Genomic DNA, 13239 nt, shown 5'->3' with positions numbered 1-13239 from the left:
CACATCAAAAGCAAGCATGGTTTCTCAACAAAGATGAAGCAAGGTGTCTGCAGAATTTAAATTTAAATTCTCTGCCTATCTGACAAGAAAGTGCATCGAGACCTTGGTATCCAAATTTGAGAAAAGGGGCAGAAGTCAGTCTGTCTATCTCATCTATTTCCACCACACCTAGGAGATTAGGAAAAGGACAAAGAGAGAAGTATCCCCCTATAGGAATCCAGGCTGTGACTCAATGCTACCACTTGAGTGTTTAACATTGCATACAATCTATTACCATTGCCCATTTCCAAAAAGATACTGACAGTCGACATGATTTTAAGAAGATACTGAAAACAACACTTCCAGGAAAAAAAAAAAAAGGTGGGGAACTATTAGGACTTTAGAAAGAGAAAAATAATAGAGAGCAGAACAGAATCAAGATCATGAAAATGGACTCTGATTTGTTTTCTTATCCAGATACAGGACCAACCTACCTTAATGTCAACACTAAAATCCTCACCATGGTCTATAAGGCCCTGGGTTTGCTTCTTGCCTCCCTCCCCATCATCTATCACTCTCTCTCTCTCTCTCTCTCTGGCTTTCTGAACTCCAGCTACATTGGTGTTGAGTTCCTCTAGTACAGAAGGATACTTCCAGAGAAGGCTCATTGTACCTGCAGTTACCCCTGCCTAGAACATTCAGGTTCATCATGCACATTATTCACCTGGGTAACTCTTGAATTTAGGTCTCAGCTCAGATGGCTTCTACTGAGAGAGGCTTACTCGGCCCACCCATTTTTTTTTTTTTTTAATTTGTTTATTTTGAGAGAGAGACGAAGAGAGTGAGCAGGGCAGGGGCAGAATTCCAAAGAGGCTCCAAGCTGTCAGCGCAGAGCCCACAAACCCTGAGATCATGACCTGAACTGAAAGCAAGACTTGCACATTTAACCAACTGAGCCACCCAGGCGCCCCTGACCACCCATTCTAAAGGTATCTCCCCACCTTCCATTTCTTAGTGTCTTCACAAAACTATCTAAAATGATCTTGCCTATTGATTACTGTCTTAAAATATTGAGCCACTAGAGTAGGAACTATGTTTGCCTTATTCATGGCTATATCCCTAAATGATAAATACACGTGGAATGAAATATTAGATATTCTCCGTAAGCAGTGTGTGAGGAGATACCCTGGGAAGAAATAGGGTCCAACAGTCACTGATATATCAAACCAACCTCCCCCACTGAAAACACTGGCGCGGGGCGGGGGGAGGGGGGAAAAGGAGGGGGTAGGCTTGTAAAAATGCATTCCCAGGGCTCCATCAATTTGAACTGGGGGGAGAGGGGTGGGGGTGGAGTCGGGCACCCAGCTGCGCGAGACCTTGCACTTTTAGAATGCTTCAGAAGATTCTTCATTTTGGGTTAAGTTTGCCAAATGCCATTCTACAGACTTCTGGTAGAGAGCATTCAGTCTCACCAATAAAGCTGGTAAACCCTTGAGCAAACTCCTGATTCCCTGTGACTAGTTTCTTTTTACTTCTAGTTCTTAGTAGCACAGTGCCTGGCATATATATATATGTGTATATATATATATATATATATATATATATATACATATACATACATATATATACACACACATATATATACATACACACACACGCACACACATATACACATATACATACATATATATAGCAGCTCCTCAAGACATTTGTTGAATGAATGCATGACAAGAGCCCTTTTAGGTAACTTTTCTGTAGATCTACATGGAAGGGCTGCCACTGGAGCATTAGGAAAAATACGACAGGCGCACGGACGGAAAAAAAAAACGGATGCCAAGGCTGACTTAAAAAAAAAAACCAAAACACCCGACTCCCAGCACAGCAGCAACCCAACCGTCTGATAGCAAAGTAACCCGCCACGTGACAACTGGCGGAGGCTCCGGAACTTACGTACTTCCCAGTAAGGCCCCGCCCCACTGCGGGTGGAGGTGACGTCACGGATAGTATCACCGCCCTCTTATCCCGGCCTCAACTGTAGTCCCCCACTTCTTGCCCGAGGCCCAGCGCCAATCCCGCACCTTGAGACGTGTGGCAGACGTGAAAAAGTCGCCCCACAAGCCTGAGATGTGGCTTTTTCGAGGCTCCCGCCACACTCAAGGTCCCGATCCCACGCCGCGCGCGGACCTCCTACAGTCGGTCATCTCCAGCAGTGTCTCTTCTCGGCAGCCGTTCCCGCCCGCTGCTCCTTCAAAGCCACCAATTGCAGTTCCCGTCGCCCTCCAGCCCCGCCCACCCCGGAGCTCTATCTTTGGACTGTACCCTAGGCACAGGGAGCTGCCTCGGGGAGCGGCAGAAGTGAAACTCGCCAAGTCCCCGCATCACTCTTGTTGGTAGAGACCATTAGTTAAACGCAGTTAACCTCAGCCACGAAATCTGGCTTGTTGGCTCGATTTGCTGTTTTTAGGCCCGGCCGTGCCTCAGTTCATTCGCTCTCCCTCCCCCCAGCGCCCGCAAATGGGCCTGTCCAGGCCGGGTGGCGCATGCGCCTCAGAGGCCGGGAGCCGCGGAGGCTGGCCGCGCCGAGCCGGGTCAGCTGTGGAGGGCGCGGGGGACTTTGCCACCCGGAGCTGCTGCGACTCCCGCGCCCAGGCCGCCGGCCTTTGGATGGGGAGTCTTCGCTGGTGACTGTCACTTCAGTCCTCCCTGTGTGGCTTCGAGTCGGGTGAGTCTCAGGAGTCCCGGTCGTTCCGAGGAGCGCTCTCTTCCTGGCCGCGGTGTCCTGGGAGGCCGCGGGACACCCACCTGTCCCTCCTCTCGTGCCCTGCTCGCGCGCGCCCCGCCGTGTCTCTTCCTGCCCCTGTCGGAGGTTGGGACCTTGAAGGTCAGGTCCCTGGTCCTCAGGGCGGCCGTGGCTCGCCCTGCTTCGAGGCAGACCACCGCGCGGGGGGCTTTGCGGTGGTAGCTGGAGGCGCGTCCGGGGCCCTCCGCCCGCAGGCAGTTGCCGAGGTAGTTTAGAGAATGCTTTGGTCTAGACCTTTCTCTCTTCGCTGCAGTCTGTCTCGCCACTCGCGAGCCTAGTGACCTGGGCGGGGGATGGGGTGGGCTCCTCCCCTCCTTGAGCCTCGGCTTCCACGCTTGTAAAATGGGTACAACCCATCGCATCGATGGTCAGAAGGGAAGCCATTCACAGCGTTTGACACTAGGAGCGGTGAGCGCTCAATGAATCGCATGATTATTATTATCATCTCGGAGTTAGAAATTGCATGTAGCTGCACCTGTCAGCTGCAGTGAAAGTTGCCACCAGTCTGTCTTGCGAAGCGAGAATCCATGGAGATCCCCATCAGTACACTTTGCGAGGAAGGTAGACATTCGGGTCCCTTTTATTGGAATTAAAAGTTACCGTGTTTGTAGGTTCACGCAAGGTGCTTATGAAGAGTCTTAAGGAAACCCGCGTTCTGGAAACTTTCATTTAAAACTTTGCATAAAAGAGGTTGGCGCTGGCGAAGGAATTCTGTTGTGACACCCTTGTGTCTCCTTTCCTGTACATGCAGGCTTCTGCACGTGTTTAGTTTATTTAAAATGAGCCTCACTCATTTCCATTCTTTTGTTGTTGCTGTTGTTAACTATGTTGAGGTGTGAACCAATTCTCAGTTCTACAATAATCCTGAATTCAACATTTGGCAAGCATTGATTAGGCATTTACTATGTGCATTTACAAGAACGTTCCTTCACTAGCCTGTGCGTTCTTTGAGGTATATGGACTGATTCTTTTTTTTTTTTTCAACGTTTATTTATTTTTGGGACAGAGAGAGACAGAGCATGAACGGGGGAGGGGCAGAGAGAGAGGGAGACACAGAATCGGAAACAGGCTCCAGGCTCTGAGCCATCAGCTCAGAGCCCGACGCGGGGCTCGAACTCCCGGACCGCGAGATCGTGACCTGGCTGAAGTCGGACGCTTAACCGACTGCGCCACCCAGGCGCCCCGTGGATTGATTCTTTTTTCTCTGAAATTCAGGTGATTTGGCAGAATGCCCAGCACCTGCTGAGTACTGTTGTTTGTTCAGGGAGAGTTGCAGCTTCCATTCCTTAGGAAACTACGTGGTGGAACTTGAGAGCCTTACTGATCTTTCCCCCAGGCAGCCCAGGGGTTCCTTTCAGTAGCAGTGGGGCTTGGTCTGTGTTTGGGAGCACTAGTCACTCAATAGCAGATGTTTAGATTTGGTCCCTGTGCAACTGTGATAAGTAGAAGACTGTAGGGTAGGCGGTACCCTGCTGCGTCTGCTACTTCTGCTGAATATGGTGCATAGTTTGAAATAGTTGCAGAAATATTAATTTAACTAATTCCAGGGTTTTCTGAAAGTAGGCCTTAAAAAATGCATGTTTTAGAAAGCATTGTGTATTAAGTTTACAGTTTTTCCTGGAGAACAGATTTTTCAAACTCTAAACAAGGGACTTTTCTGGATTTGTTTTACTTTTTTTTTTTTTTTTTTTTGATGTTTACTTTTGAGAGAGACAGAGTGCGAGCAGGGGAGGGGCAGAGAGAGAGGGAGACACAGAATCCGAAGCAGGCTCCAGGCTCTGAGCTGTCAGCACCAGAGCCTGATGCGGGGCTTGAACTCATGAACCGTGAGATCATGCCCTGAGCTGAAGTCGGACACTTAACCGACTGAGCCACTCAGGCTCCCCTGTTTTTTGTTTTAAAAAGACATTAGAAATTGCAACTGTAGAGTACATTTCTTTCTGGTGCAGCCACAAAACAGCAAAACCTTTGGAAAGAAAACACAAGTGACATTAAAATAGGGGGTTTCCTCCTCGTGATTATAGATTTGCTGAGGTGTTATTAAAATGCTTACTCCTTTTTCTTTAGTAGAGGTCGTGTATTGCTTACTTCTTGGCTTATTTTTTAAAACTGTGCCACCTGGTGGTTGAAATCTATCATGGAATACTCATTAGGAAAATTTTACCTCTGTCTTGGTAGAATCAGGTGAATAAGACTGTAATCTTTATGTCTTTAGTGAGAGTGCCATACTGCTTCTGTCCTCCCAGCGTACCCCCAAGTAAAGGTTAAAATTGCTTTGCAGGGGCCAATCACCCAGTTATTGTCACAACTGAACATTTTAAAGAGTTTCAGCATCTGTTTTAGTATAAACGTTTGCATGCTAGAGGCAGTGGGTGGAGTTGGGGAGGGAAGCCCTTTAACTGTGACAAGTTAACCTGGTATTTTCTAAATGCCAGTGTAAAAGTGGGACTGAAGTTTTGTGTCTAAATCATAACAGTGTGAATGGAATTTGTTCCTCTTTCTTAGTGCACACAGACACATGTGAAGTCTTAATCACAAATGTTCCCTTCACCTTTGTTTCATCAATGCTGCTGATGTTCATAATTATTTTGGCATTACCCTTTTGAAATTTTTTTGTATTTTCCTAGTGGTGATAAGTTTTTATCCATTGCGAATTTCATTTCTGAAAATAGGTTAAAATCGTTTAGTTGTGAACTTCGATTTGAGAAGAAAGTGAAGAATGCAGTGCAGAAATACACTCTGTGACATCCTTAATTGATGTAGCCAGTCTCTTTGGGGTACATTAAGACAGGTAACCGAGAACTTCCCATTGCAGCTTGCTTCATTGTTGGACAGCTCCGGGAAGATGACGTCTTCCACTCTTTGGTTTCCAGACCTGTCCTCAGAAATACCTTGGAAACACCATTGCAGATTCAGTTCAGCCTTTCCCGTCATGTGATGAGCATTTCACATATACAAATAATACTTTGCAAATGTCACGCTCACTGCTTACCATTTCAGATACTCCCACATGTGTTATTTTAAACCTCATGACCCCTCAGAGATATAGGTCCAGAGCTAATACCATTTTATGGAAGAAGAGACTTAGGTCAGATTAAGTAACCAAAGTGTTATAACCTATGGACAGATAAGTCCACAACTTTTGCCTTCAGATCCATCGTTTCTCCTACTTAACCAGGTTGTTGCTTTTCTCTGTCACCTCTGATGGGGGCTTCCCTAAATTGGTAAATATTCCCAGTTTCATTAATAGCTTCTTACGGATCCTGAGAAGAAGAGTTTAAGAGTAGAGGCAAAGCCTTCTTCATCCTGAGCAGTCTCTCCAGGAATATTCACAGTGTCAATATTCTGGACTTGGCTGCTCAGGACGAATACAGTATTGTCCTTTTTCTTGAGGTAGACTGACCCTCTGTTTCTAGGAATGCAGGATAATGTTACATGGTCTTCTTTGGAACCTGCAATTAGTGCTTGTTGGACTTGTAGCCAACCAGAGGCTCTTTGGGAAATAGTTTTTTCTTTTTTCTTTTTTTTTTAATTTTTTTTCTTTTAACGTTTATTTATTTTTGAGACAGAGAGAGACACAGCATGAACGGGGGAGGGTCAGAGAGAGGGAGACACAGAATCTGAAACAAGCTCCAGGTTCTGAGCCGTCAGCACAGAGCCTGACGCGGGGCTCAAACTCACGGACCGCGAGATCGTGACCTGGCTGAAGTCGGCCGCTTAACCGACTGAGCCACCCAGGCGCCCCGGAAATAGTTTTTTCTATCTGAATGTATTTCACCCACAAACTGCTGGGAAGTTTTCTGTTTCGAACATGGGAATAATTTGTCCTGGTTTAGAGATTGCACTGGGAAGTAGTAACTCTGCCGCTTGCTATGTGACCTGGGACTTATTTTTGATGTGAACATGTGAGTAATGCATACTTGAAGTACAAAAAGGCAATTTCTTATGGTTCTAATGAATTTACAGTTATTGGAAGGATTAGAAGACTTGTGCCCAGTGTGTGGTAAGTGTTCAAAAATTATTTTCTACACTAATAATGTAGATACAGTCATGGCCTTGAAGGAATGTTAAAAGTAAGAATATGGAATATACATTTAGTTTTCTTCAGCTCATAAATTACTTTGAGTTATAGTAATGTTTATTAGAATAGGCTTTTATTTTTTAATTTTCTAAATGTTTGTTTTCAAGAGAGAGAGGGAGAGTGAGAACACAAATGGGGGAGGGGCAGAGAGAGAGAGGAAGACACAAAATCCGAAGCAGGCTCCAGGCTCCGAGCGGGTCAGCCCAGAGCCTCTCACGGGACTCGAACTCGCCAACCGCCAGATAATGACCTGAGCCGCAGTCTGATGCTCACCTGCCACCCAGGCGCCCCAGAATAGGCTTTTAAAGATGACTGCTGGAAGATATCAGCACTCACAGCAAGTGTTGTGGGAACAATGGCATCGTTTTATAGCTGTGAGTGTGGCAGTACACCCGTGTAAGCACCAACGGGAGGCGCAGCCAGCCGGGTGCTGGAAGAGAGTGTGGGTACAGGGTGGACAGAGGGAAAGAAGACGGTATCTCATTGAAAAGGTGGGGTGGAGGAAAGGGGGGGGGAATGACTGGTAAAGCAAGGAATTTGTTAGATAAGGGATTAGGTAGGTCAGTGTTTAGAGCTGTAGATTGAGAAGTAGCAGTTTAGTTTTTTGCCAAAAAGAATAGGAAAAGGAAACTATATGAAACCATTCTCTTCTTTGACATAGTTACATAGGATACTAAGTAGAGAGGAAGTTATCTTATTGGTACCCTGGCTGGGTCTACAGCGCATAAACTTTTGTAACAGAGGGAGGAAAAATATACATCGTGGTATGTATGCATTTGTACTTATATACAATGTGGGTGTATTTATCTCAGCTGCAAAGTGTCTTCTAAAGTATTTAATGGGCCAATCAAAGAGGTCATTTCAGTACATCATAAGCTTGTTTCCAAATTGTAAAAGCACAAATCTGAGGACTTGGTTGATAGAGGTGAAAATGTTTTGTCACATTTACAAAATAAAAAGACAGTTGCTAAGTGACTTAATAGCACATTAGATGACTTAAATTTCTAGACCGTATGAGGCCTCATTTTTCTGAGGGAAAAGATTATGTCATTAAGAAGACTTCGTAGTCAGCGGCAGGCAAACAAAACTTGAACTTGGCTGCATTTCCAAATGTGTTTCAGAGACTCAAGGACTTCGTTGGGCATAGCGGCCTTGTTTGGGATTGTCAGCTGTGGTTTGCGGTGTGTGTGTGTGTGTGTGTGTGTGTGTGTGTGTGTGTGTGTGTGTGTGCATGTGTAGTCAGTCACTCAGTGGAACAGTCATCCACTGGTCTTTTTGGAAATGGAGTTCTGAAATAGTAGGGATACTGTAATGCTCTGGAATTCTTTGTTTAGACATTTATAAGGACTTGTTGAGAGTGGAAAGTAGATAGGCAGTTTGAAATTCTCAAATGTTTTTGTATTAGCTCTGTGAAGATATAATTTACATTTCATAAAATTCACCCACCATGAGTTCAGTGATTTTGGTAAACTGCTATTGTGCGGCCACTGCCACAATCCTGTTTTAAAATGCTTTCGTCGTGCAGATGTATTCCTTTGTGGCCAGTGACAAATAATCCTCTCACTTTCAGGTGTAGGCAAACCATCGGCTTTTTTTCTCTACCATTTTGCCTTTTCTACACATTGCATATAAATGGAATCATATATAGTCTTTTGAATCTGGCTTCTTTCATTCAGCTTGGTGCTTTGAGGTTCATCCACGTTGGCGCCTGTGTCCGTGCATTCCTTTTAATTGCTAAATAGTATTCCATTGTCTAGGCATACCACATTTATTTATCCAGTTGGCAGGTTATTGGACATTTGCATTGTTTCCAGTATTGGCTATGATGAATAATGCTGTCAAAATTAGCATACATGTCTTTGTGTGGTTTTATGTTTTCATTTCTTTTGGGTATGTTCTTAGGAGTGCGGTTTCCGTGGTCAGGGGTCATTTGGTAAGTATGTGTTTAACTCCTTAAGACACTGCCAAATTAAGTGTGTCCTATTTTACATTTTCATTAGCAATGCATGAGGTCTGTTTTCTCTGCATCCTAACCATTGCTTGGTATTGTCTGACTTTTTGATTATAGCTATTCGGGTGGAAATGAGTGGTATCTCATTGTGGTTTTAGTTTGAATTCCCTGTGACTAATGGTGTTCAGCCTTTTTTTTTTTTTATGTGCTTAATTAACCATTCTTGTACCATCTTCTATGAAGTATTCAAATCTTTTGCCCATTTTGGGGGTCCATTTTAAACATTGAGTTGGTTTGTAAGCATTCTTTATATGTTCTAGGTAGCAAGTCCTTTTTCTTTTTTTTTTTTTAATTTTTTTTTTCAACGTTTATTTATTTTTGGGACAGAGAGAGACAGAGCATGAACGGGGGAGGGGCAGAGAGAGAGGGAGACACAGAATCGGAAACAGGCTCCAGGCTCTGAGCCATCAGCCCAGAGCCCGACGCCGGGCTCGAACTCACGGACCGCGAGATCGTGACCTGGCTGAAGTCGGCCGCTTAACCGACTGAGCCACCCAGGCGCCCCTGCAAGTCCTTTTTCAAACATGATTTGCAAATATTTTCCCCTAGTCTCCAGCTTGTAGGATATTTATTTTTTAGAGCAGTTTTAGGTTCACAGCAAAATTGAGCAGAACGTACAGAGAGACCCAATGTGTTCCCTGCCCCACACATGCACAACCTCCCCCGTGATCAGCATCCCCCGCTAGAGTTGTGTGTTTTTACAACTGAACCTACATTGACACATCATCATCACCCAAAGTGTGGCTTATCCTTTTTTTAAAATTTATTATATATGTCATGAAATGCTCACCACGAGAAGCATATTACAGTATTATTGACCGCATTCCCTGTGCTCTACTTTCCATGCCTGTATCTTTTCATTTTCTTAATGGTATATTTTTGAAGCGAGAAAGTTTTAAGTTTGATAATATTTTACCAGTTTTTTCTTTTATGAATTGTGCTGTTGACCTAAGAACTCTTGGTCCTGCCTAAGGTCATTATTTTAGGTTGTCTTTCTTGAAACCTTTTAGAAGATTAAAGCAATCATTGGTTCTTTCTTTTGGTAATCTTTTCCAAGTTAAAAAGAAGAGGTTACAAAAAAGAGTAGGTAAATAGTGCTACATAATTATAGCAAACACTTCAAAATAATGCTTTTCCTTTGACCTTGGCTGCTAATTTTCTCCTTTGTGAATGAACCAATTAAATTTAATTTCTGGGATTTCAGCATCTTGCTTTCATTGTAATAATTGCGTTTTATGGACAGATCTGCTAAACTGAAAAACTTTTTTCACATCTGCTTTTTGTTTCTCTTCATTGTTTAGTTAGATTTTCTCAGCCAGATGTTAGGAAGAAAACAGTCCATGTTAATTCACACTAATGTGAGACTGATGGGGCTTTAACCCTCTGAGAGGAGTATACATTTTAAAAGGATTAATAAACCAGTTCTCTTGTTTTGTAGAATTTCACTTGAACAAAATGAGTTGTAATCAATTTCAGGAATGTGGGGAAAATAATTGAAATCAGGCTTATTAAGAGAGGCTGGCCGTTTCTGCTAGAGCGCTTCTTTCCAGTGTTGGGCCTCTTTAGAAACTGCAGGTTCTCTGAACACCTGATAACTTGCTGAATCTGTTAAACTGCTGGATAAGGAAGCTGAGGCTCAAGGTTAATAATTTGCCTAGGGTGAGCATTCCTTTCTGATAAAGCTCACTGCAGGTTTTTACTGAAGTAGCTTTAGGTCGCATTAACAAGTACAGTCACACATATTCAAGACACTCTTGTATCCACAGGTCGCTCTGCTGCGCTCCATCCCTTCTCCTAAAGATGCATCCTGACTTATCTCCACACTTGCACACTGAAGAATGCAACGTCTTGATTAACTTGCTTAAGGAATGTCACAAAAATGTAAGAGTTGAGAAAAATGACCATAAAGCAAAAATGAAACTTAGGTACAACACAGTGATGTGAAATGTTACCTCCACTGATGGAAGGGGAATGATAATATGGCGGATCTTAGCTTACTAAAGATTAGTAATTGATGCTTGTGATTTTTCAGATACCGTTTCCACTCGTGATTACTAAAAATTAAGCATGGTAGTTTGTTAGGGAACTTTTGAAATGATATGTAACAGTCAGAACCCATGTTCTTTCAATAAAATACTTTCCTTTTTTTAAGTACAGGATGTTAGAACAATTACGTTAATCTGACTCTTCTGATCATAATGCAATTATTGTAAGAATTTTCTAAGACTTTCCTTGATGTCCATCATTCTGTGTTTAAAGGAGATTGAAATTTTTTTTAATAATTAGATATTAGCTAGGTTTAAATTATGATTGGCCTAATTTGGCCGGTTTACTTACTTGTTAGTGGAATGGAAGTAAAATTCCATGGTTAAAACCAAAATGGAAAGGAAACCCATTTTTGGAATTTATTCACTTAAGCCAATATTTTTATGGATGTCAGATATTAAGCTTTTTTCATATAATTGATGCATGAGACAGTTATAAGGAGCATTTGTGGTTTTAACTTTGCATGATGCGTTTTCCTCATGATATTCATAAACTGTGGATATATAAAATTATAGTATCAGTATGTATCATTTAAATGAGTAAAATTTAAAGGCTAACAGGTAGTAAGTACTACCTCTGATCTGTGAAGTTAGATATTTTTTGTTCAAAGAACGTTGTTGGTGACAATATACTTGAGACAGACTTTTTTCAGCATACGTGTGGATCCAGAATTGATATCATGTCTTTATTTAACATTATTTTAACGTTATTTATACGTTATACATTATTTTATTTGTACGTTATTTTAATGATATTTAACGTTATTTTGTGGGTGTGCAGTCGCGTCCCATTTGGTTTTAGAGTGTGTTTCCCCGATGACTGATTTTGAGCATCTTTTCATGTGCCTGTTGACCATTCATATAGTCTTTTGCCTATAGTTTATTTTTTTTTAATTTTAAAATTTACTTATTTAATTATTATTATTTTCTTTGCCCATATTTTAAAATCGGGTTGTTTGCTTTATTGAGTTTTAAGAATTTGTTTTCATTTGACATTCAAGACCCTGTCTTGACCATTGAAGACATTGACAAGCGTGTGGTGAGTATGTTCTCAGTCTGTGGCATCCTCTTTCACTTTCTGAAGGTTGTGCTTCAAAGAGCAGTTTCTAAGTTTGATGAAGTCTAATTGCCAGTTTTTTCTTTCAGTGTTGGTGAGGGGTTTTGTTTTTGTTTTGTTTTTTTGTTTGTTTGTTTGCATTCTAAGGATCTTTGTGTGTTTCCTGCTCACAAAGATTTTCTCCTTTTTTTCTTCCAAAGGTTTCAGGCTTTTAGCTGTGACATTTAGGTTTGTGACCCATTTCAAGTTAATATTTGTGTCTGGTATGAGGTAGGAGTCAGTGTTTTCCTTTCTCTACGGGTATTGTCTTTCCAGCACTATTTGTTGCAGACACCAGCCTTTCCCTCCTAAATTAGCTTGCTGCCTTTGTCAAAAATCTGTTGACCACACATGACTGGGTCTATTTCTGGGCTCTAGTCCGTTCCGCCGATTTATGTGTCTGTTCTGAACACCAGTTAATTCCAGTGTTCTCCTCGTGGGGCCAACTGGGTCCCCTGACGGGTTTGTCCTCTTCTCTACCGTCGCTCACTTTCCACACCGCGTCAGGAGTGACTGTTCAAACTACGTTCAGGCATCGCTCCCCTCTACCGGCTCCCTTTGCTGCGGTATGCGATCTCACTTTCTTCCTTCGTGTTGTTTCAGGACCTTCATGAACATGGCCCCTACTTAGCCTTGGGTTTCACACCCTCCGGCACTCTTTTTTTCCCCTCGCCCCCCAGCGACCTTTTCTGCAGTTGTGTGGAGCACACATTTCTCTCTTCTGAGGCTTTGGGCTTGCTTTGTCCTTGGCTTATCTTGGAGCCCTCCTCACTATCTCCTCTTCCCCGCATGCTATACCAGGTTTCATCATCCTCCCGGTTTTATTCTCTGTAATCTGTCCTTGCCTCTTCATTTCCTCCTTTCCTGGCCTAGATTCTCTTGGTGTTGTCACTCTGTCCTCTAGTAACACCATACGTAGTCCATTTCCTACTTCAAGGTACTTCTCACACGTTTTGGTCTCAGGACTCCTATACACTCTTAAAAATTCTTGAGGGATATTGGGGCGCCTGGGTGGCGCAGTCGGTTAAGCATCCGGCTTCGGCCAGGTCACGATCTCGCGGTCCGTGAGTTCGAGCCCCGCGTCGGGCTCTGGGCTGATGGCTCGGAGCCTGGAGCCTGTTTCCGATTCTGTGTCTCCCTCTCTCTCTGCCCCTCCCCCGTTCATGCTCTGTCTCTCTCTGTCCCAAAAATAAATAAACGTTGAAAAAAAAATTAAAAAAAAAAAAA

At 43.1% G+C, this 13239-nt stretch overlaps 2 protein-coding genes across 10 annotated transcripts in view; one reads left to right on the top strand and one right to left on the bottom strand.

Moving 5' to 3' along the window:
* Window positions 1-2221, bottom strand: part of CENPN (centromere protein N) — a 26946-nt gene extending 24725 nt beyond the window's left edge. For 2 of the 5 annotated variants that reach the window (XR_005780856.1, XM_040443199.1), the window contains exon 1: window positions 2058-2221. The gene's annotated coding sequence lies outside the window, so the exon portion shown is untranslated. Of the gene's footprint in view, window positions 1-1662; window positions 1879-1933; window positions 2014-2057 lie in introns of those variants that run through there. The other 3 variants (XM_040443196.1, XM_040443198.1, XM_040443197.1) reach the window with 3 other exon arrangements.
* Window positions 2222-2417: 196 nt separating this feature from the next.
* Window positions 2418-13239, top strand: part of CMC2 (C-X9-C motif containing 2) — a 19078-nt gene continuing 8256 nt past the window's right edge. For 2 of the 5 annotated variants that reach the window (XR_005780857.1, XM_040443200.1), the window contains exons 1-2: window positions 2519-2701; window positions 10638-10752. Coding sequence is in view for 3 of the 5 variants with exons in the window: in XM_040443200.1 (XP_040299134.1) it covers window positions 2520-2701; window positions 10638-10752 (297 nt within the window). In the remaining 2 variants the exon portion in view is untranslated. Of the gene's footprint in view, window positions 2702-8762; window positions 8794-9915; window positions 10531-10637; window positions 10753-13239 lie in introns of those variants that run through there. The other 3 variants (XM_040443203.1, XR_005780858.1, XM_040443202.1) reach the window with 3 other exon arrangements.

Source organism: Herpailurus yagouaroundi, unplaced genomic scaffold (genome assembly GCF_014898765.1).
Source record: "Herpailurus yagouaroundi ecotype Mexico unplaced genomic scaffold, PumYag 190, whole genome shotgun sequence".
Classification (NCBI taxonomy): domain Eukaryota; kingdom Metazoa; phylum Chordata; class Mammalia; order Carnivora; family Felidae; genus Herpailurus; species Herpailurus yagouaroundi.
This window is presented reverse-complemented; position numbering and strand designations above follow the sequence as displayed.